Source organism: Sabethes cyaneus, chromosome 2 (assembly GCF_943734655.1).
Source record: "Sabethes cyaneus chromosome 2, idSabCyanKW18_F2, whole genome shotgun sequence".
NCBI lineage: Eukaryota > Metazoa > Arthropoda > Insecta > Diptera > Culicidae > Sabethes > Sabethes cyaneus.
Genome location: NC_071354.1, coordinates 145,185,607 through 145,210,659, shown reverse-complemented (window position 1 = coordinate 145,210,659; position 25,053 = coordinate 145,185,607). Strand labels below are relative to the sequence as shown.

The following is a 25,053-nucleotide window of genomic DNA, read 5'->3' as shown; positions in this document are numbered from 1 at the left end:
TTTTCCGCTGATGTATAGATTTTATTAAACTCGATGTCTGCGTGCAATCGTTTGTCTTTCAATATTTCAACAATGTTGCTGACGTTTTTCATAGCAGAGATAAAATCAACTGTCTTTCCTTGCAGAGCAATTGAAAGATGAAGTGTGAGACTTAATAAACTTTCGCATACTAGTAGTGCTATCAAAAAATCGGACTTTTCAAGCGCAGCAAGTAAAATAGACCCCGTTCCTTGCTTTTTTTGGCATACTTCCTCCAAGCTTATGCAAATTGGCTCAAAGAGCTCAGTAAATGTTAACAGACTGTCATGCCTTTCAATGAAACGCGTTTCACATAGACGTATCAATCGCTGTTTACGCGATTCCGGCATCAACGTACGAATCGTTTGCTGTAGCACATGGTTTGCATAGGGCTGATTCCGGAAAATGTTTACCACTTCGCTGATGGTTCCCAAGCAGTTTCTAATTGCAGGAATACCCAAAGAGCTTGACAAAGCCAAATTAAGCCGATGGCTAGCGCAATGGAAATATTTTGCAGATGGATACTTTTCTCGAATTCGGGTCTGAACACCACTTGTGTTTCCAGACATGGTGGTGGCGCCATCGTATCCTTGGCCAACGCAATTTTCCATTGCCAGTCTCATCTCTTCGCATTTTTTCAATAATTCTTTAGTCAGAGACTCTGCTCCCTGATCATGAATCTTGACAAATCCTAAAAAATCTTCTCTTACGATCGCTTTCGATTCCATTTCGTCAACATATCTTACGCATAGGGAAAGTTGTTCTCTCCCAGATACATCCATAGTTTCATCTGCGAGTAAACTGAAATAGATACTATTTTCTACTTTTGCGACAATTTGTTGTACGATAAGAGTAGAGCAAATCTGTATAATTTCATTTTGAATGTCTGGGCTAGTGTACATGGCATTGCGAGAACAACTGGCCAATTGATCCTTCAATTGCAGATCTCCTGCATTAGCGCGGAACCGAAGAAGCGCTCGGAATTTTCCGTCCTTCTTTTTGGGACGTTCCAACGTTAACGGACCACTATCCTCATCCCCTCGCAAAGGAAGTTCTTGTTCCGCGCAAAATAAAATAGTCTCGATGATAGGCTTAATAGCGGCCCTATTTTCCGCTCTCTGTTTCGCCTCCTGGACATTCAACTGCAATGCAACATTGGTTTGCTCTCCAGACGAGATCTTCAAAAAATTATCAGCCATTATCACACAGTCTTTATGATACCGTCGTTCAACATGATAGTTGAATGTTTCACGGGCTTTTTTCCAATCAGAAAAGCAGCTTTTCACCAGCTTTCCTGGTATTTCATGACAACCTTTGCCAACAGTTAGTGGAAAAAACAATAAGCAAGGCTTGCAGTAAACACCATCTTGCTTAACCGAGTACGCCAGAAAAGGAAAGCCGGTTTGCGGATGAGTTATCCACTGTGACTGGAATGCTCTTCTATGAGTAGTGGATGAACTTAGAGGATATTTATGGGGTTCTTTTGGTAGCAAAATATTCGTTAGAATGTTCCGTTTCATTAGGTCATCTACATGTTTTCCAACTACGTCGCTTATATCGAACAGATTCGGTATGAATACGTTATTATTTGGCATAGATGTTTCCGCAACCTCGTCTTCGTTCGTATGAACCATTGGACAAATTGGTTCAATATCGTCCGAACTTTCTTGACAGCTGCGACTACATTCAGCAACTATTGTAAAATAATAATAAAAAATGTATTGCATGTTTTCCTGTTCAACAAACAATATCAATATATAATCGATGATAATAGTTTTATTAAGGCCCTTTTAATCTGAAGTCTTTCGAGTCCAAATAATCTTTGATAAATATATAATTGATTTATCAAAGTTCCGAAGCCGTAGACTTTCGCTATTAAAAAAACTGTCAAGCATAAAAAATTCAATTCTCTAAAAATTGTATAGTACAATATAAATTCAATTTTAATGGTTCACCCAACCAGTTCTCTTTGAGACACCGTACGATATCTCTACGTCGTACGTTCAAATCTCGAACTCGTTCGACTGTAATAGAGTTAATAGAATCCGTAAAAGTTACGAAAAACTTTACTCACCTCGCCTGGTATTATTCCGCAAGACAGTAATTCCTCGATATAAAGCAACGTTATTTTGGTTACGTTATATCGAAGTTACATTGGTCTTGTAGTTTGAAAGATACATTAAGAAAGGCGAAGAGGCGAAGAGTGTGTAAACATTTTGTTAATTGAAATTTGAGAATCTAAATTACGAAATTATATCACAACTTTTAGAATTTGAAAAATAACAATGATTTTTGCACAGTCGCAATGCAAGGTCACACAACAATGAAATTTAATTCAGTTGTTTTTATTGATTTTAAAAAATTACGTTATATCGAGGTAAAAGTTATGTTATATGAGTTACGTCATTTCGAAGTTGCTTTGAATGGAGGTTGCATAAAGCAACCGGTTGCATCGAGGTATTACTGTATTTTGAATTTAGTGCTAATATATATTTGTTAGATCTTTCAGAAAAGCTGCTCTGCCAGTTCTTTAACGAGACTGTCACCTGTCACTTATCGTCGCAGTAAAAAAATGGAACTGGGACGCTCTGCTGCATTATTCAAAATTAAAGTATCAATTCCTCAAATTTTATCATTATGAACACAGGAATGATTCATTACCGTCGTGCGGGGCTTCTTTTGACACTTTTTTTAAATTTACTGACTTTAAGAAAATGTAACTTTCGTAATGATGGGTATATTTCCACAATTTTAATGTATAATCATTGTGTATGTATATTCAACGCTTAGGCAAAATGTTAGCTAAATTACTTGAAAAATAAAAATTTTGTTCCCATAGCGATCAAAAAATCTCCTTTAGAGATAGCGGGGGACTACCTTTGACACTTCTAAGCAAATGAATAAATTTCATTATAACAACAAGATTATTTAGTCAAATTATAATTAGTTTTGAAGAATTAATTAAGATTCATATATATCTAGATATTTTCCATTAATTGACTTTATTTTATTTAGAAGAAAACCAAATTTGAGTTAGATTATATTGTTTACAACGCGACCGTTTTGGACTTCTTTGTGTTCGTTTGTTGGCAGTTTTGGATGAAGTTTTCGTATCTCGTTTAGATATTTCTGGCGTCTGGCGAAACACTTTTCCAGGGAGCACTTTCCATTTTTTCGTTGGTCAGGGCCTTAAATTATCACCGAATTTCAAGCAAAACAGAAAATCTTATAAAAGAGTTAGAGCAAATGCTCCCATACGATTTAAACGGGAAAAGCAAAGTAAACTGTTTTATTCATACGGCCTATTATGTACGTTTGATCAAAGCAAGCAGATTTTCAATGCAAGTTAGACTTATAATCCAAAAGTTTGAACGTTATGCTGATGAATATTAACAGCACTGGACCCAGCTGAACAGCCAATGACGTCGTCCCGATGACTCTTTAAAAATTCCTTGAATGATTTCTCAACCAAATCGCTCTCAGCGTTCTCAGATGGCAGCTAAAAGGCTCGTGTGGTCTCCATGGTATGATACCACACTTTCTGAAACCTAAAACTAGGATACGGCTAGTATGTGGTGCTAGTGCTTTTAACAGCTTATTTATTAGACTTCCGAGTCGGATTTTTGGTACCGTTGCATCCTTTGACCCCTCACTAGAAGCGTGCCATCGCTCTATAATTTTTCGTCATTCCTGCTTCAATGGAGCAAAAACTATGGAGCGACTATTGCTGGCTTTACGATAATTCCGCACCATTTTCCAACTTAGAAAAAATATAAACAAATATAACTGTGCAATATGGCTGCAAACGAAAATTGAGCGCTTTGGGATTTTTTCAAAAAATTAATTGATTTCGATTTGCAATTTACACTGCAATTTCCAGAATATGATAAAAGAATAGTTTTTGAATATAAATTGAGATATTACCGTTATCTGGAATAGCGTAAACAATGTTTACACAGAAGAAGTTCCAGTAGCTGATGATTACCTCATTGCGACTTTCAGAGTTCCTTTTGTTTTGACAAACAGCGGCGGCAGATTTTTAAAATTTATTTTACCCCTAAAGGTAGATTAAATGCTGTTTCATAAAATGACATGGATGTGATATGACATCTATCAGGTTTTCAGTTGACATTAATTAAAAATTATAAGTGTTCAAAGCAGCACCGCATTTCAAAAGAAGCCCCGCACGACGGTACTCATTTTCACTTAGTATTTCACCAAGAATATGCATTCCAGAAGCAACTTTAATAGCAACTCATACGAAAATACCAATCAAATACAAAAAGACATACTTTTCTTACTAAGTAAACGATTTGTGTCTAGTCTCGGAAATGTATGTATTTAAAAAACAAATATTTTAGTGATATGCATCAAGACGTTATTATAATCACTATAGCAGCTTACCATTCACTTTCGGCTTTTTGAAAAATGCAGTAATACTTTGTTGGCTTCCGGTGGGGTTTCGCTTCATTTTGCTGTTTGCTCACTACTCACTATACAAACACTAGCTAAACGTTTTTAACTGCGGTCTGCACGACTTCACTGAGATGATTCATTAGTTTTTCGCCGTACATGCTATGATTTAATCGTTTGCTTCATACAGTAGATTCTCAGAGAGAATTATGGAAAATTCTCAGTTCAACATGTCCGCCGCTGGTAGAATTTTTGCTTTAAAATCTCTCTTAGTTTCGTAGTCGCGAATAGTTTCTATGATGTGTAAGAAGGCAAGTAGATATTTTCCCTTTTGTAGTCACACATACAATTGGACTTCTATGAAAGTATGAGCATCAGACATACAATTGAGCAGACTGTCAAGGCGAATCTAAAGCAAAATATGTTTGAATATATAAAGTACACCAGCGTGAACGATGTTAAAAAAGGGAGAGCTACAAGAATTTTCATAGACTATGAGAGATATAAAACGATGTCGGCTATATTATTATTCACATGTGCATTCGTGAAAAATATACTTGTGCTACAGTTTTAGTTCCGTGCATCGTTATTCTGCGTAAGAAATCTTTATTAATGTAAGCCAAAATATTTCGGGGGGGGCCAGGGCCCCCAGGGCCCCCCCCTGGCTACGTGGCTGATACAGATGGACAAGACGTGTTTTGGCCGCACACGTAGGGTGCCGCACCTGTTAATAGTAACGAAGCTAAACAGAGTGGGTTTTCCTGTATGGCTGACACGGTGGATATCGTCATATCTAACCGGTCGGAATGCGTTTGTGCGTGTAAATGAAGCCATTTCCCCTCCATTTGAAACGCAATCAGGTTTGCCCCAAGGAAGCCATCTGGGCCCATTGTTATTTATCCTATTTGTGAACGATTTGTGCTCTACAATTGTATCCCTTAAGTGTATGTTTGCCGACGACTTGAAATTCTTAGATTGTAAGGCACAGTAATCGACTCTCGAAACTATTACACGGTTTTGAGAGTTGATTACTGTGCCTTACAATCTGACATTAATTCGTTACTAAATTGGTGCACTCTGAACGGAATGGAGGTGAATGTGCAGAAATGTAATGTCATCTCATTCTGCAGAAATAGACAGATCACTTCGTTCGACTATTATAAGATGGAAACAGCCAGTATTACCCGGGTCGATACCGTGAAAGATGTACTGTTCAATTGTACGCAGTATTCTTGAGCACGGGGTGCTTGTATCGGCGCCCTACCATGCAGTTCAATTTGACCGGATCGAACAAATCCAGCGTAATTTCATCCGGTACACTCTTCGAATGCTGCATTGGAATGACTCAGTCCGTTTGCATCCCTACGAGCACCGTTGCGCCCTAATACGACTGCCCATGTTGGGTTAGGAGTTCGGAAAGCAATCTTCAGAGCAGCGCGGTTTACTATGGCGACAGCTTAAAGCTGGAAAATTAACGTTCATTTTATTCATATGGTTTATATAAAAGGGGTTTCGCTTACATTTGTCTTTTACCGGAGGAAATAGTTAACAACTGCACACTGTGGCTATTAACTGGCCTATAGTCTGTTCGCAAATCTAGTTTTAGGTTAGTTATTCACTAGGAGCTATTTAATTTATACTCACTTTTAATTTTAGTTGGTAATTTAGCAATATAGAATAAGAATTTAAATAATAAGATAAGTAAAGTAAGTTATAATTTTGTATATAACATATATAATCAAATTAATCAAGTTGAATCGCCTCGCGGACTAATCAGGAACACGTTTATAAATTGCAATGGCCGGTTTCTCTATCTCTGACAGCTGCTTGATGGTCGATCTTGTGAACATGATAAAGTAGGAGATGCCGTGCTGCCAGAACATCCCCCACCCCGTGAATCCGGTGGATAAACCTCGGAATCACCTATCTCCATCCTCGCAAGCTTCACGACGGGTCGCCTCATTTTTCCAAATGCGGTTGCTACTACTGCCTGCCTGACTCTACCATCGGTGCCTTCAACTACTGCTTCCACCTTTCCACGTATCCACGACCTACGCTTTCCCTCTGCGACATAAACTAAATCTCCGACTTTCACGGACCTCACATCGTCGAACCATTTTGTGCGCCTATTCACTGAAGGGAGATACTCCTTTAGCCATCGACCCCATGCTTCATTAGCAAGATATTGGGATCTCTGATAGCTGTTCCTCAAGGCTTCAGCTAAGCTGACGGGCATCTTCAGAGCATCGCTGATTCCTGAAGAGCTTCCCTTGACGAAGTGGTTCGGCGTAAGTGCTTCGCCTTCGCCTATACCTTGAGCCATATACGTAAGAGGCCGGGTGTTTATAAATTCTTTTACTTCACAAATGACGGTTGCTAGAGTTTCATCGGTTAATTTCTTGCCATTATCGAGCGCCCGCATGGCTTCTTTAACACTCCTCACCATACGCTCCCATACACCCCCCATGTGTGGGGCCGAAGGAGGGTTAAAAGTCCATCTCGTTTTAGCGTCTGTGAACGTCGCGGCGCAGTCCGCATTAATCTGCTTTTGTAGCTCACGACTCGCACCAACAAAATTAGTGTCATTGTCCGTGACGATTTCTATTGGTGAACCTCTGCGGCACACAAATCGTCTTATCGCCGAAATACACGATTCTGTAGAGAGGTTAAACGCAACCTCCAAATGCACAGCCCTGACCACTAAACACGTGAATACTGCAATATATCTTTTTTCCTTGCGTCTTCCTACAGTTACTTCCAGCGGCCCCATGTAATCAATGCCAGTGTAGCTGAATGGTTTGAGGTAGGGTGTTAATCGCTGCTCCGGCAGGGGGGCCATTCGTGGCGGTTTTGGTTTACATTTGATAATCTTGCACCATAGACAGCTCTTAAACACTTGATCGACCGCTACACGTAGATGTGCAATTTCGAATCGTTGCTTCACTTCATTAACGACCGTTTCCTTATTCAAGTGGCCGAATTTCTGGTGGTAATGTTCCAAGAGTCTAACTGTGATCGGATGGTCCCTTTTCAGAATGATAGGAAAGCGCGCATCGAAGGTTGCATAACTCGCATTCGCGTTTCTACCATCCATCCTAAGGACACCGTGTTCATCCATAAAAGGGGACAATTTATACAAAACGCTAGATTTTTCTATAGTGAGCCTTTTTTTGACGGGCTCTGTTCTGTTTTTCATAAAAATTTTTACTTCATCCGGATAGCATTCTCCTTGTATGATTCGCCATAGCATTCGCTCTGCTTTCTGGTACTCGATCCGCTGCAAGGCTGTTTTTATCGCTGGTACGGAGCGAAGCATGTATTTCCGCTGTAATTGTGTAGCTTCCACTGTCAGAATTGGCTCCCCGGCCTTCCGACGTCGACAATTATCCGCAAACCTCTGTACAAACGCCATTGTACGCACTACGATGGTCCATTTCGAAATTCGACTCACGACTATCACGCTGACTGGAAGTACCAAGTGGTGGAAAAGGAACGCTGTCCGAAGCTCTTCGCTTGTGTCTGCGCTCGCTGCCTTCTGTTGTGGCCAATAATGCTTATCGAGATACAAAAATGCTGGTCCCTTGAGCCATCTACCGTTTGAGTCAGGGTCGGTATCTTTCCCCCACTTCGTTAGCCCGTCTGCCACATTCTCCTTCGAAGGAACCCAGCGCCATCCTTCAGGCTGCGTTAGTGAAAGAATTTCACCCACGCGGTGTGCGACGTACTGCTTGTACCTGCGATGGTCTGAGCGAATCCAGGAAAGTACTACGCCCGAGTCCGTCCACAGGTAGCTGTCTCGAAACTGTAGAGTGTGGTTTTCCGTCACATACCTTTTTAATCTTGCGCCTAATACGGCGGCTTGTAGCCATAGATGCCAGAATCACAGATTTTTTCACACGCATAAATTTGGGACCCACCAGTTGTGTCAGTTCCTGTGAGTTCTGATTCTACCAATGTGTCTGATAATTAAAGTGCTTCATAAACTATGTATATTACAGAAAAAAAAATACACTAGAAAAATTAAATATCGCGGAGAAAATGATAGGGTCCCAAATTTATGCGTGTGAAAAAATCTGTGAAAATGGCATCCATGCTTGTAGCTCTAAGCGAGGGATAGACTGGTGCTTTAGAGGTGCCACTTTGCTCTTTGCCATTACCAACGCACATTTTATCCCGTGTGTATTTATAACCCTGACGTATGCTGCGCAACCATAAGCAGACTCGCTAGCATCTGTAAAAATGTGCAGCTCCGGTGAATTCGAATCGTCTATGCTCCAGCCGTCAAAGTAATAACGAGGTATACGAAGTTTTTCTATTTTCGGTAATAGCTCCGTCCAGCGAAGCCATTTTTCGTATTCTGTGTCACGCATCTCATCATCCCACTGCATGCCGCTCCTCCAGAGATCCTGGATGATTATTCTTCCGTGAATGAGGAACGGCAACAACAGTCCAAGCGGGTCGAAGAAGCTCATGATGCACCTCAGAGCCATTCGTTTCGATGGTCGGCTGCCACCGTCAATATATGCAGAAAATTGGCTCCGAAAATTGGCAGAAAACATTAATACGTCCTCTTTAGGATCCCAAAGGATTCCTAGAACTCGTTCTATTTCCCCCTGCTGTCCGATCGCCGAGGGTGGTTGGTATCCGTACGATTTCTCACCGAGTCTTAATAAAACGTCACGGCTATTGCTTACCCATTTGTGCATGTCAAATCCGGCTCTAGCGTGCACCGCCCTAACTTGTATGGCTCGTTCTGCGGCTTCCTCTGGCGTATCGGCGCTATCATAATAATCATCCATGTACATTTTGGATTTGATAGCAGCGGCTGCTTCTGGGAACTCGTGGGCCCATTCATCAGCATTTCGGTGCATCACGTGTTGAGCTGAACATGGAGAGCAACTAGCGCCAAAAGTCGCTACGTCCATCAGATATACGTCAGGAGTGTCCTTGGGGTCGAACCGAAAAATAAATCTCTGGGAATGTCGATCTTCAGGTTTGATCCGTATCTGATGGAACATTTCGCATATGTCCCCGCCGAACCCGATACGCTTTTCTCTAAACTTGCATATTACAGAAGGGAGCGACGTTAATAAGTCGGATTGCCAACGCGGGTCTCTAACGGTGAGAATAGATTCAAATTATCAAGGCCAATTAACACTCTAGGAATTGCATCCGTGTAAGAGGTTATTGGCAGGCCCTTAAGATGGTCAAATCACGCAGACAACTCATTTATTGCCAAACTTTGTTTTGGTAGATTTAGGTGGTTTACTGTGCGGACCGACATAAGATTATAGCGTGTATGCTGACCCCTTCCACTAACTTCTATATCCGCTCTTCGGGAGGATTTTTCATTCCGAATGATATTAGATGTCCACACCAAACGCAAGGGCTCAGGGGTTCCACCTATGCCGAGATGTTGGAGCACATTTGTTTCTACTATCGACAGGGACGATCCCTCATCTAGAAAGCCAAAGGTGTCTAGTTTGCGGTCTCCACTGTAAAGAGTTAGAGGTACGATTCGGAACATAACAGATTTCTCGGCCTGACCATGAGCGTGACACTCATTCAAGGTGTTATTTGCATTATCCCTATACCGAGGTTCTAAACGGTGAAGAAGTGGATGGTGGCGAACCTGGCAGCCACTGACGTTGCACCGGTATCTCGACCTACACCGCCAAGTGCCATGGTTATACAAACATACCTCACACAATTTGTGGTATTCGACTGCTTTTAAGCGTTCCGCAAGATTCATCCGCCTAAAACGTTCGCAGTTTCTTGTTTGATGGTCTTGCCCGCATATCGGGCAGGGGTATTTTACCGCACTATTGCCTGGTATCTCCTCCTGGCCGCTATGAGTATGCACATGTCCCTTTTCTTTTAATTTCGTTCTGTCTGGTTTGGGATATTCGATCTTTTGCATATCCAAGCTGGTTACTTCACTGGCATCAATTATTAACGTTTCCATAAACTCTCCGAAATGCTTAAGCGATGGCAATCTGAAATCTCGCTTATATCGCACCCAATCAAGTTTTCTCGACGCTGGCAATTTATCTACTAGTTCTTCTAATAACGACGGATTCGAAAGATGCGCGTGCAATTTCGCAGCAACTAAATGGTCACACAATTGTTGCACTTTCAGTCCAAACCTGATTAACGTATCAAGACGCTGTGGGTCAACGGCTTTTGTTTCGCGTACTTTCGCGAGCAAAATTTTCACGGCTGCTTCGGGCCGGCCATACAAACGTCGCAAAGTATCGATGATAGACGGTACACTGTGTGGGAACATCAACTTAGAAGCCACAGATTCTCTAGCTGGCCCTCGAAGGCATTCCCGTAATCGAATTAGGTTCTCAGCATTTGTGAAACCACATACCTCATTCCCTTCTTCGTAGCTGTTTAGAAATATGGGCCATTCGGTTGGTTCACCGGCAAATACCGGTGGCTTTTTTGGCCATATTTGCCTTACTGCTATCTGCTGCGCATTTGGTCCAACATTGCAAGTATTATTAATTCGAGACCCCGGACTCGGCCCATGGTTCGCTGGAGCAATGCATTTATTCGATGTAGCATCAATATTGTTTTTGTCCGCATCCTGACAGCCGTTCAACCAGCTTTGAACGTGATTCGCTGTACCCATCTCACTTACGAGACACTCACTGTCGTCGCGAGCTTGGTCGAGATTCTCCTCCAGAGCACGCTTCTCTTGGAGGTATTTCTCCTGCGCAGCTATCTGCTTCGCTCTAAGAGCTCGCGTCTTCTGCTGTAGCACCTTCTCTTCGTCCAACCGTAGTTGTTCCTCCGCTAGCTTTTGTTCTTCGAGCCGACGTTCGTCCTCAAGTCGCTGCAGCGCCTGCTGCGCTCGGACACGCGCACTGGAAGCATGAGATTTAATCGATCTCTTCTCGGCACTTGTTGTTTTCGTAGTATCTTTCCCTTTAGCTGGGATCGGGTCGCTGGGATTTGGTACATCTAACAAATGGGTACTTCCCGCCTTCTCGCTCGAATCCAACAACCGAGAGCCGCTAGGGGTCTTTCGGTTTGTCACATCGCCGTCAACTTTCAATGAAGCCTTCTTGGTTTTCTTTTTAGTGCCTGTATTAGGCAAACTTGCAGATACACACTTGGCACATTTCCACTGTCTGTTCTTCACACCAGGGGATTCGTCCGCGCAAACGTAATGGTACCACTTGCTACAAGAATCACACGATACCATTCCGACGTCAGCACTGTCGGGCTGCTCACAGGCCTCGCAGTTGAATTCCTCCTCCATATCGAACCAAAAATCTTTAAGTTTGTTGGGTTAGGAGTTCGGAAAGCAATCTTCAGAGCAGCGCGGTTTACTATGGCGACAGCTTAAAGCTGGAAAATTAACGTTCATTTTATTCATATGGTTTATATAAAAGGGGTTTCGCTTACATTTGTCTTTTACCGGAGGAAATAGTTAACAACTGCACACTGTGGTTATTAACTGGCCTATAGTCTGTTCGCAAATCTAGTTTTAGGTTAGTTATTCACTAGGAGCTATTTAATTTATACTCACTTTTAATTTTAGTTGGTAATTTAGCAATATAGAATAAGAATTTAAATAATAAGATAAGTAAAGTAAGTTATAATTTTGTATATAACATATATAATCAAATTAATCAAGTTGAATCGCCTCGTGGACTAATCAGGAACACGTTTATAAATTGCAATGGCCGGTTTCTCTATCTCTCTGACAGCTGCTTGATGGTCGATCTTGTGAACATGATAAAGTAGGAGATGCCGTGCTGCCAGAACAGCCCATTTTGGCAAATAGGAGGAGTATGTTGCAACGACTATTTATCTTCGACCTCCTGCAAAACAATGTCCATAGTCCGGAGATGTTAGGACAGCTTCGACTCAACGTTCCGCCAAGGCGTACCCGACCAGCAGACTTCTTTAGGCTTTCAATGCACCGTACTTTATTTGCCAGGAATAATCCTATTGATGTGTGTTTTCGTGAGTTTATTGTTGTATCTAACTGTTTTGACTATAACGGGACAAGAACTCCTTTTAAACTTAGAATTAGTATATATTAGAACTGTCTGTACGCTACCTTCGAAGACCAGTATTAATAAATTAAATTAAAATTGCTGGACGAATGAGGAAATTGGATCCCTCTGTAGTTGTCTATGTTTCTTTTGTTCCCCTTCTTATGAACTGGAAACATGTAAGTGGATTTCCAAGCAGAAGGAAATATTTCCAAGCACAAGGAAATCGGGGAGTTAAATAGACATTGGATTGGAGCAGCCAAGGCATCAATGTAGTTCTTTAAAAAAATTGAAGGTGTGCCATCCGGTCCACTGGAAGTTGAGCTCTTTAACTTCAAAGCGGCCTGCTTGATCATAGAATCATCAATAGTCAGGTTAGTGAGAGAATCGCTGAGATTTGGAACGCTGTCTAGTGCAGTCGATACTTCTGTTTCGGACAGCCATTCATCGACAAAGACGCTGGACAATTTCCGCGAGAACAGTTGACAAGCCATATCCAATTTGGTCGCAGTGTCGCTTCCAAGGAACATGGCTGATGGAAGACCGTCGTCTTTCCATTAAGCACTAACATATTTCCAGAACGACTTGGGGTTACGCTTCAGTCTACGCTCAACGTTATTTAAGTAATTGCAGAAGCAGTGTCGGCTTAACTTTTTGTAGCGCTTGTTGAAAGCCTGATAGTGATTTCGCAGAGATTGGGTTTCATACTTTGAATACCTCCCCAAGCAGCCTTTCTTTCAGATTTAAGGCGACGTAGCGTGACGTTTATCTAAGGCAGGTCCGGCTCTATGCGTATCGTCTTTTTCGGCACGTGGCGGTCGATGATATAATTTAAAATATGCGAGAATGTCAAGGCGGCAGTATTTACGTTGTTCTCTTCCAAGGCTGCGTTCCAGTCGATACTGTTCAATATACTTTGAATCGCATCAAAATCGGCACAATTGAAATCGTAATAGACGGACAGCGTTGAGTCGGTCGTTTTGCATGGTGTATGTTGATGAATCGGAACTAATAGCGGTGGATGATGGAGAACACCTTTAACGAGTGAAGCAGGCGCCAACATACATTCTGGAGCCTGACTGCAAATACTGCAAAGCAGAGATCCAAGCAGCGTCCGTTTTCATTGGTGATTTTGTTAATTTGCTACAACTTTAATTGCGGAAGCTTTTAAAGTAGCTTGCCCGCTAAAAACTATCAAAACGACTAGAGGAGCTCCATGATGAAACTCTCATCTCGCGGAACTAAAGAAAAGATGCAGGAGAGCCTGGAATAGATGTCGTAGGGATGGCGTAGAGCCCGGAAGTCAGTCCTATGCAAAGGCTGTACGATCTTCAGCACGCACGAGCTGGCACAGCAACGTTTCCAGTTTCGGCGAGGCAAGTCGGCTTAATAAATTACTGTCAAAATCGAAAGATTATCAGGTTAATAACATTCGAAGTTTGAACGGCGAATACTGTTCGAATGACAATGAAATCCTGGAATGTCTCTTTTATAGTCACTTTCCATGCTGTGTGGAACCTGAAGTCCGAAACGATCAAGGATTCAAATACTTCAAACCCATTCGGCAAAGGATGTTTGTGTGTAGTATTGCTATTGGGTACATCCCAACTCAATGGCGTGAAATAACCATTAAGATTACTCCTACAGGTGGACGCACGACATACGAGCAAGCAAAAATTTTTAGACCAATCAGTATAACGTCTTTCATGCTTAAATCACGGATTGTTGACCACCACATCCGCGAAACAAGTTTAGTAGAAGTTCCTCTTCATTCAGCACAACATGCTTATCAAAGTGGCAAGTCTATAACCACTTTATTACATTCCCATATAGCCCTAGCTGTGCTGGCGGTCGGCCAAATGGAATGGATTTGAACTTTATTACATGGTGGTGAATAAAATTGAGATTGCTTTTTCACGAAAGGAATCTAGCTTAGGAATATTTTTTGAAACGATGGTTCTACAATTGATGAAGGGACGGTAGGGGAAAGAAATGAAAATTTTTTTGGTGAAGGAGGGGAAGAGCGGAAAGGAAGGGGGTGGGGGTATTGGTAGCTATGCTTGACAAGTAGTCATTTTCACTCCTACCTTTTGTCCAATGCTGGAAGGTGCATGAGTCGAACCAAGCTGTAATCTGAGATTATAACCGGATTCGAACCAACAACACCCGCCAGGGCATGTGGTTCGCTGGTACTTGTACCTTTGAACCATAGAGGCGCTTCAAAATATATTAATATATATGTATGACCGCATTTCAAGGTCAAGACTAAAAACTTGAGATTAGTCTACTAGCTTAGGAACTTTTTTGGATATTGAAGGCGCTTTTGATAACGTTTTGATCTTTCGCTTCTATTTCTGAGGTTGCTCGTTATTATAATATGCCTTCAATAATCATAAAGTGAATAGAACAAATGCTTAGTAACCGATTGCATTTTTCGTCGTTACGGCAAGCAAGCATTTGGAAGCAAAGTGTTTGTGGATGTCCACAAGGTGGCATTCTCTCGTCTTTTTTATGGAACATTGTGGCGGATGGCTTACTGAGGAAACTCAATGGCCTAGGCTATCCGTCATATGGTTTTGCGGATGACTATCTCATCCTAGTAGTTGGAAAGTGCATAAGCACATTATTTGACTTAATGCAGCAGGCACTACGCGTCGTGGAAAGGTTGTGCCGAGAAACTGGCCTTTCGGTTAATCCGAGCAATCCAAATCTTATTTTCAAGACGTAGAAATACCAATGGAGCTCGCCCGTAGCGCTTTTACGATTCGGGTGTTGATGTTGTGAACGAGGTGAAGTAAGTGGGAGTTGATTCTCAACTACAAGCTTGACTGATTCACGGATATTGATTTCTGAAATGAAAAAAACATTCATCGCCTGCCACACTCAATTAGAAGAACTAAGAATTCTGAATGCCGTTAATCTGGTTTGGGTCCCAAGCCATTCTGGTATAACCGGAAATGAATGGGCTGATGAACTAGCAAGTTCTGAAGCAGAAAAATTGGTTTTCGGCTTTACCAATTGCGGCATCTTTGTTTTCATCTGAACATGAACGTCATTGGAATAATCTTGAAACTTGTCGTCAAACGAATAGCTTCATTGTTAAGCCTTGTGAGAAGGCTGCGAAATTTTTTTGCAACACTCTAAGGCAGTATTCTTGTCAGATCACTGACTGGTCACTGCAGACTTAATTATCATATGGCGATTCAGCGAGCTGAATCGTTTCAGTGTCATTTATGTGAATCCGACTGCGGTACACCATATCACGTAATTTGCAACTGCCCTGCAGTAGCAAAATTACCTCATTAGATCTTTCGATCCTGCATCTTAACCTTCTGCGGCTGATTTGCCCTAATATTAACGATTATGCTGACGTGGTAGTCTGCTGGACACCTAAACTTAGCTTAATAATTGCTATTATTGAATGAATTCTAATTTAGAATTGAGTACATATCTTTAGCAACCTATTCGATGTAATTAGACCGCAGATATGAGTCGGGAAGACTTTGCAAAATTTGAATAAAAGTACAATACATAACGCAACTGCTGCACAACTGTCTGATTCCTGGTGTCTGTCAGACTACCATCTCAGCCGCAGAAGATTAAATGAGTCGGATTTCAGTAAACGAGACATTTTGATGTTTCTTACCGAAAGCGGTATAAAGCTGTAGGCTCTTATTTGCCATTAATATACCCCCCAGGGGGTATACTGTTGATAGGTTAACTACCAAGGATTGCAGTTTGCCCTCGGGTTTACCCTAAAATCAATCGGTTATGTTTGAGTTTGCCCAAATTCTTCATCCACTCCTTCCTATCCTCCTGTTTTCCTTTCCATCCTTATCAGGCAAACGATGATACGGACATGATGGGCAAGGCGCAAATCTTCTACATGAAGACTGGAAGGAACGTGCTGCTCGAGCCAAAGATGCTGATACCTGATACAACATAGTAAACATACATAGTAAATCTTATTTATTTAAAACGAATCTTGCAGAGACAATCAGGATAGAATGGTCAGAACACTAGCGTTTGGTCAGTCTCAAAATAGATTTAAAATTCCATAGTTTGGGAAGTTGAATTAACCATCATAGAACCAACGTTGTCAACATACATACATATATTTAAAGTTAATTAATGCACTTACTTCTACATCGGTATCGAATTCAGGGATCACTAAAATTTACAGGAGGTAGACAATTGCCAGCGCAAAAAATACACATCCGCTCATCGATTACAGCCGCATTTAGTAATTTGGTTAATCCATATATTAATAAAAATTCAGTTTAAAAATCATTACGCACAAAACACACTTCTTGCAAATTTTGGATAAAAACTAACAGCTGATTTTGACATTTATTATTGAAGCACCCTGTTTTGCCCAGAGATGCCATCAGGTGACCTTTTCAAAAGTTTTCACATGGGGCGTCGTTCGACGACGACGATCGAAATTTTCCGGTTTTTTAAACCAAGTTTAAAGCACACTCCATCAGGGTTTTTAGTTAGGCATAAAGATCAATAATTGAAAAGGGCTTAATTCTAAATTTCATCCAGCTTCTACCGTTTTAACCTCACTCGGTTGGCTTAAATTGTGGGCTTGGGACTCTTGAGACCTATTGAAATGTTGGTCGAGTTGGTCGTCAAATTCAACTGCGTCTAAATAAAAAATCTGGCATCTCTGGCATCATTGACTGATGCGACAAAAATCACAAAAATAGGTAAACATATCAGTTTGCAAATGAAAGCATAAATTGTGCCGGCGTGGTTGGTGGTTTATCATACTTAAACAAACATGAGTAAATCAAGTGAACCATCGCAAGCCAAAGAGGCAGTTTTACAAGAAAGTTCTAAATTACCGGATGATACGCCTGTGGTTACAGGCTATGATTGGAATAAAGGTTTGGATTATGAAGCCCTATTCCAGACCTATGCACACTTCGGGTTCCAGGCCACAAACCTAGGACACGCGATTAACGAGGTACATGAAATGGTAAGTATTGAATAATTTTCAAGTTCTCAAGTATATAGCAGCATTATCGGCATATTTGTTTATTTTTCACATGGCAGGTTTAGTTTTGTTACGATCTATCATATTAGGCACAAATTAGATAAATATGACACTATTATATTAAACATTTTGATGTATTGCAGATAAAATGCCGTATGAAGCCGTTAGACGACGAGAAATTAGATGAATACGAAGAAGACGAATTCATTAAACGTAAATCTAATTGTACGATTTTCCTGGGATACACTTCGAATATGGTGTCCTGTGGTGTAAGAGAATCCATACGCTTTCTAGTACAACACAAACTAATCGACTGTATAGTGACCACAGCTGGTGGTGTCGAAGAGGATTTGATCAAGTGCTTGGCACCAACATACATCGGTTCTTTCGAGCTTGAAGGCAAACGGCTTCGAGAGCAAGGTATAAATCGAATCGGTAACTTGCTGGTTCCTAATGATAACTACTGTAAGTTTGAAAACTGGGTGATCCCAATACTAGACGAAATGCTAGCAGAGCAACAATCACACGGAATACTTTGGACACCTTCAAAAGTTATCCAGAGACTAGGAGAAAAAATAAACAATGAAAATTCAATATATTACTGGGCTGCTAAAAACAAAATACCGGTATTTAGCCCCGCCTTGACAGATGGCAGCCTTGGAGATATGATGTATTTTCATTCGTTTCGTAACCCAGGACTTGTATTGGATATTATTTCCGATTTAAGGCGTTTGAACACAATGGCAGTAAAGGCCAACAACTCCGGGATGATTATTATAGGTGGTGGAGTGATCAAACACCACATTTGTAATGCCAATCTAATGCGGAATGGAGCAGATTATTCCGTTTTCATCAACACTGCCTCCGAGTTTGATGGTAGCGACAGTGGAGCAAGGCCGGATGAGGCTATCTCATGGGGTAAGATTAAAAAAGATGCCACACCAGTTAAAGTTTATGCCGAAGCTAGTTTAGTATTTCCAATTTTAATAGCAGAAACGTTTGTTAAACATTATTTTAAGAATAACAAAGTGATTTAAAAAATGTTTGTGTCGATCTTTTATGAACTTTGAAGATACAGTTTGAAGCTTCCATTTGTGAAATTATATCAAAGAAAAATGAACAATCTTATATGACCTTCTCAGATTTGAATGAAAATTTCGTGTTTTTAAAATGTAAAAGGAAATAATGTTTTTTAAGTCAATGACAACTACCTACGCTATGCCTAAATAGTCGAAATATGCAACGTTCATCCATAAAAGTATTCTTTCACATCACGCACAGTTTGATTCGGTTTCGCTATTTTGACTTTACCGCCATTATTGCGAAGACATTGAATTTTGGTGTTCTCAAGCAATGACAGCAACAAGATCTTAGTTTTTATATTTTTCTGAAATCTTGAATGACTTATCTAAACTTTAGACACACTTTTATGTTTTACAGTGATCTCCCCAAACTGCTCAGCGGGAAGGCTAGGGAAGGGAAACGGTATTAATTCGAGTGGAAACGAATGTGCGTCATGGTTCTTGCGAAATACAGTGAGTGTTTCCGGCGCAAACAGAAACCGCCGGACACAAACCACTAATCCAGATAATATCACAGCAAATTATATTGTCCAGAATTCAGAGAGCAAAATTGAATGAAGGTCATAAGGTGAACGAAACCTGAACCACCAGGAATGAAAACTCCTTTCGAGTTCGACCACGAAATTTAAAGCAAGGCGGAGATAAAATTTCAGAATAATGACGTTGTCGAAAAACCACCTTGATTTTACATCTAACTTAACGGTTTATTTCCCTTCTCCCAACACTTAAAACTAGTCTACTTGCGCATATCTAAGGCTGGTGTATCTGATTTATCCTCGACGACGACGATTATGACGATCAAAGTGGCCTTGGTCACTGTAGCTAGATAGCACGGGGTCAAGTAACTCAAGACGATTTGACACTCAACTCACAACGATAATCTTCTGACTCTACGCTCTTTCTCACGATATTTACGGAGCTCATCTTTATAAACGTTAAGCCGCCTTTCGTTTTCCTCTTCATCGTACTCCATATCAGCGATAATAGTTTTGAGGTCTTCTATTTTAGTATTCAAATTTGAGATCTGAAAATTTATCATTCATTTAATATTGGGCAAATCACCATAAAGATTCACTATACCTGAAGTTTGTATGGCAAGGCTGCAGCATCTTGAGCTTGCTTCAAACGTGTTTTAAATGTTGCTTCGCGCTGAGCACTATACGATTCGAAATCATCTGTTAATTCATTGCGTAGTTGCAATTCCTGCTTCAGAAGTTCTCGCTTTAGCAATTGTATTTCCAAATCTTTTTCACTTAGCTGCTCGCGATGCATAGCAATTTCCTGTGACAGTTCCTGTTTGAGCCTAAAAACAAAAATCGTTTATTCATTTATCCACTTGTGTGCTAGTATTAACATACATTTCGTTTTCCACCATCAGACGGTTGCCATCGATGCGAGAGGACGGACTGCTAGTGGCTTGGGCCAAAAAGAAAGAGTATCTTGTTGTTCGGTTGTTCTTTTGAGTTGGTCTCTTCTGCAAGACTATCTGTTTCGCAATTGAGGAAAAGTTCAGCACATTCAAATTTTCGTCGTAAGATTCTTCCGTAGGAAAAAGATTAACGATCATCGTTAGCTTTTCTCTTCCTAGAAGAGCTGATTGTATTAACATTGTTAGCTTAGATTCACGAACTGGAACGAGCTCAGCAAGTTTTTTATTTTTTTGATTTTTGTGAACTGTTTCTAAACAGCGACCCAGGACTAACAAAGAAGTATTGATTTTTTGAGCTTCTTTCAACCGTTCACCATGATTGCCTGTCTTCTTTAGCCGCTCTGAGCCAGCAAGATCACAGAATTTATACACAGAATAACTAACATGTTGAGTGGCAAGTGAATATGAGACAACTGTTATGGAAAAAATACTATGGGATCGGCTAGAGTTACTGTTGACTTCGGTCGATCCATAAGTTGCGCTCTGCAATCCAAATTCTAAAATACTCAACGCATCTTCACTACTACCCGCAAAAATGCATGAAAGATCCTTAATATACGCATTGCCTTCATTGGACAAAACTTTCATTGGTTTGCGTTTAGTGAATATCGAATCAAATGCAAGCAGATCATACACATTTTCGTTGTAAATTTCTACAAACGATACCCATATGAATACACGTACATCAGGATCCTTTTTTGGTTGAAATGTATGCTCTCGTCTGATTTTCGATTTCATTAGCGGATGACAAGTTTCAGTGTTTTGTAACATCGATTTCATGCATTTAACTTTTTTTAGCTCTTCACAGACGGTATCATCATCTAAAAAACTTATTGATGTTCTGTCTATTCTAAAACTGGGATGAGGGGAAATGTTGCTCGCTTGTTCTACAAAAATTTGTTCAATGGCTCGTGGAATAATACCAGGATTATTATTGGTACCTAGCAATGTATAAGTTTTTCCAGATGCAGAAGTGCCATAAGTAAGGAAAGTCGCACCTCTGTCTCCTGTGATATTCCTAATCGCTGACTTTATGCATCTATCATATACTTCTGCTTGAGAAAGATGACCGTTGAAAATATCAGTAAACATATATTGCCTTTCTGGTGAATATTCATCCACATTTTTGACAACCAGCATATTTTCATGGGTACTGTACGGATTGTTCTTTGAACATGGTCTCATTCGAAGATAAACTCTGACGGTTTCGCTGTCTTTACTGGTTTCTGCTGCTGCTTCATCATGTTCCAACGATGCCGGGGAGTCAATATGTGAGAGCGAAGAGGACCTCGTCGAAGAACATTCACTGTCGTGGGTTAACAGTTCCTCGAGATTGACTCGCGTGTTGGGTCGAGGACGCATTCTGCGGTCAACGCTGTTATCTCTAGCATGTAAAAAAGAAGGTTGGGCTCGTTTCATTGTGATTGTCTAGAAAACATGAGAAGCGACATGCAATCAGCATATTAACTTATAATAAACGTAGAAAGCAATAGCTTGCAGTGTCCTTACAATCTTCAACGTAAGAAAGTTAGAGAGTCGGTCCTATTGATTTGACAACTCTGCTAAATCGTGTCCTAAATTATGTTTCGTGAATTGACCAATGCTCAGTGCATTTAGTGACGAATATACGAAAATCATTTTCCCAATTTACCATTTCCATTTAAAAACTAATTTTTCGAATGTACTGTTCTGCCGACTTCCACATCTATCCACTATAGAATCAGGCAAGGCAAGTTTTCAGAAAAGTTTTGTGAGGGTACGGAATTATTAATATGAAAAGATTTTGGCCGTGAATTTTAACGCGTACAACATATTTTACCAAACATATTTTAGAAAAATAATAGATATAAATGAAAAAAAAAACGATTATTAAGCATTATAGGCATTATAGGTATAGTCCTGTTACTGTTTGTTGGAAATAACTAAGAAACAACTCGTACGATATAGTTTGCGTTAATAGTTTACAAACGAGTAAGAAGAGTAAAACGAAGTAGTAAAAAGAGACTTTACTATAACGTGCGGTACGACCTAGGCTACTTGTTCTGATAGCATTGTTTTCAACAACTATAGTCTTGCCAAGTGCAATGGAAATAATTTGAACAGTTCCACATCGAAACTAACGAAAATTTGAATCAATGTCTATATAGGTATTCTAAGAGCGTTAAATTGTATTTCAATTTTTTCTTGACTGCATTTGAAGCCAAAGAAGTAGCACAAATTGACAGTTATTAACTCTTTTGCCAAGAAAACCGACTGAGCTTATGGAACGTAGATTTGCTCACTTATATTTGAACGATTTATATCCGTTCCACGGATTTAAGACCTACAAACAAGTATATAAAATTATTGAAGAACTTCTTGTATGCACTTAGTGCAAATTATTCAAATACACTTCCATAATACTTAGCAGAGAAACACACAACCCTCGATTTACTATTCACTTGACATAAATTTAAATAAGTTAATTAAAGTGATCTCAAAGTTAGTACGTTTAGGTACCCAGAGGCACCAAAATCTAAACTATAGATTGATTTTAGGAAAAAATTGAGAAAAGTTTAGGAAAAAATTATGATGCAGGATGAACATCACTAATTCAATTCTTAGATCTTGTAGCAATCCAATTAATAGAAAAACACTATACCTTTTAAACCTCAACATGCACAATGTTTAATAACCGCAATTTTACCGTAGAGGAAACTCTAAAAAATTTTAAATTGATTGCATAGAGTGAAATTACGAAATGCTACTTTAGGAAACTTGATTTTCAGTATGAAATTTTCATTAACGAAAAGTTTAAGTAAGCTAAATATATGTACTTTTATAGATTAAATACTATGTTTTTGAACCTTAATACTTACTGTTAAAACAGCGATCTTTACAGAATTATAACGCTAAATCTTAACATGAAAATGCAGCGGTTATTGTTTAATCAAAAATTAACGTGAAAACCGTGAAAAACAAAACTGTGAAGCAGAGTTTTAGAATCGCTAAATGAAATATTTCTGAATCAACCGAAAAACTGCATGCAATGCAGCGAAGAGCGAACTCCGCGAAACGGCATTCAGTCAGGAAGAGCGGCCAGCATTTCGCAGCGTTACCAAATTAGCAAATAAAAGCTTTATAGGTGAACAAAAGCTTCATTCGACAAGTAGTTGGCGCCGCGGTAAAAATGATGATATTTTTATTTCGAGCTGTCAAAACACATAGAAAACTAAAATCATAAGAAGCGAATTTGAATTTTTTTTAAAACTGCGCGCTTTGAAATCAATCAAATGTTATGGTTGGGTTAGAAAATAACATATATACTTACTATAATTTTTATTTGCCTGCATTTTATTTAAAACCATTTATAATTTTATTACATAATAAATACTAAACAATAAGGACATTGATTCAACATGCCTTGTATGAAATATTGTTATAATTTTGCTTAAAATCATTGAAATTACCTTAAACAATATATAGAACACTTTCATGAATATATCTGGATCTAAATTTTTCGGTCTGGAACCTATAAACATAACCACACACACCTAAACTAAATCCGGATCTCAATTTACTTGTCCTAAGTACACATTTCATTTGCAACCACCAGTGCGCTAGCTGGTTAATAAGATTTCTAACCCGCTGCAGAAAATTCAATGTTCGCAATATTCATTTTACTGAGATTTAATTGAAAAATGTTTTGATTTGTATATCTGTCCAGCGAAAATTTGTAACTGATCATCATTTTCCTAGTTCAGACAGCCAAATGTAGGAGTCGCATGGGCTTCATTAGTTTTGCGTTTATTCGCCTATCCGACATATAGCTGGCGCTGCGGTAAAAATGAAGATATATCTGGCTTTAGTTTTCAAAAGGTCCCATAATGCATAAAAATGGGTTGATTATGCGACCTTCTGAAAACTAAAGCTGACTACTATGCGACCTTCTGAAACCATCAGTTTTAGGTCATTGCCTCCCCACTGCACCCCTCCTTGAAAAACTTCACCGGTTACAGTATTGAAACATGCAACAAATACGCAACTTCAATATGTTGGATTCAGGTTATCCAATACTTATACTGGCTGTCACAAATATATTAGTCTATATCTAGTAACATGAAACTTCATCGCAACATCGTGTTATATTATAATGTCATTGCTAAACAATAATGTCACATGATGTTGCATCATGTTGATTAAGGCATATTGTTAAATAAAATGTAACCAAACAAATACAATCAATGTAACATCATATTCCGCCATATTTTTATGAAAAAATATTTTTCAACGAAGGAATGTTTTTATTTTAACAATAATTACACGAACATTCATCAGGAATCCATGGCATCTACTAAAATATTATTTGATTACAGTATCTAGCTCGATTTTACACCGCATTTTTCCATCGTAAACGAATTCTTAATCTGGCTGGTTTAATTCTTTAAGCTTAAAAATGAATAAATTAATAACTTTCACGAGGCGCATCAAATAATACAAAGCAAAATTATATTTTGCACGATAAATTTTGAATGGCATGAAGATTAGCTCATGATAGGCCTAAAAAACTAAAGTTTTGTTTCGCATTATGGATATTAATGTAAATAATTTTCGTCTTGGAGACCAGTGAGAAAATTTGTTTCTCGGTTCCCGCTTAGATTATTAATAGTACATAGATATGCAACTCTTTGATTTCTTCATATAACGCGTAAGTGGTATGCCATCAGCGCCACCAGTTTGCAGCTGGGTGAACCACACTGTCAATGTATGTGTGTAGTGTTCTCATCTTATAGAAGTGTTGGTGACAAATGTGAAAACTGTCATATGTCAAATGTGCACGCTATCTAGTTTTATACAGAAATGAGATTAAAAATACGAATAAAAGTTTTTCATTAGGGGGCTATTCGAAAACGATGTCGTTCCAAGAAGCTGTATTTAATTGCCAAAAACATAATTAAAGAGTATTAAATGATCGGAAACATCACAGTTTTCTTTACATAATTCTATAGTTAGAATTAACGAAAGGGTGAATGTCGCAAATGTGAACAAAACAGGTGAGTTATTTTTTGCTGAACTAGTATCCAGCTTTTTACGCGCTATAATGGCGGACGCTATAAA

The 25,053-nt window shown here is 39.5% G+C and overlaps 3 protein-coding genes across 5 annotated transcripts in view; 1 reads left to right on the top strand and 2 right to left on the bottom strand.

Annotated features, from left to right (window-relative positions):
- The window catches only part of LOC128734348 (UDP-glucose 6-dehydrogenase), a 51,828-nt gene extending 35,096 nt beyond the window's left edge, over positions 1–16,732 (bottom strand). For 2 of the 3 annotated variants that reach the window (XM_053828500.1, XM_053828503.1), the window contains exon 1: positions 16,585–16,732. The gene's annotated coding sequence lies outside the window, so the exon portion shown is untranslated. Of the gene's footprint in view, positions 1–16,089; positions 16,376–16,584 lie in introns of all 3 variants that reach the window. The other variant, XM_053828502.1, reaches the window with a different exon arrangement.
- Positions 16,733–17,190: 458 nt separating this feature from the next.
- Positions 17,191–18,482, top strand: LOC128737345 (probable deoxyhypusine synthase). Its single transcript, XM_053831965.1, has 2 exons — positions 17,191–17,427; positions 17,589–18,482. Exons 1-2 carry the CDS (start codon positions 17,230–17,232, stop codon positions 18,480–18,482), a joined length of 1,092 nt encoding a protein of 363 aa, XP_053687940.1. The 5' UTR covers positions 17,191–17,229.
- Positions 18,483–19,337: 855 nt separating this feature from the next.
- Positions 19,338–21,375, bottom strand: LOC128738001 (kinesin-like protein subito). The gene is made up of 3 exons (XM_053832798.1): positions 19,886–21,375; positions 19,608–19,830; positions 19,338–19,551 (listed from the first exon to the last, which is right to left on the bottom strand). The coding sequence occupies exons 1-3, from the start codon at positions 21,373–21,375 to the stop codon at positions 19,396–19,398; spliced, it is 1,869 nt and encodes a 622-aa protein (XP_053688773.1). The 3' UTR covers positions 19,338–19,395.
- Positions 21,376–25,053: the final 3,678 nt, after the last annotated feature.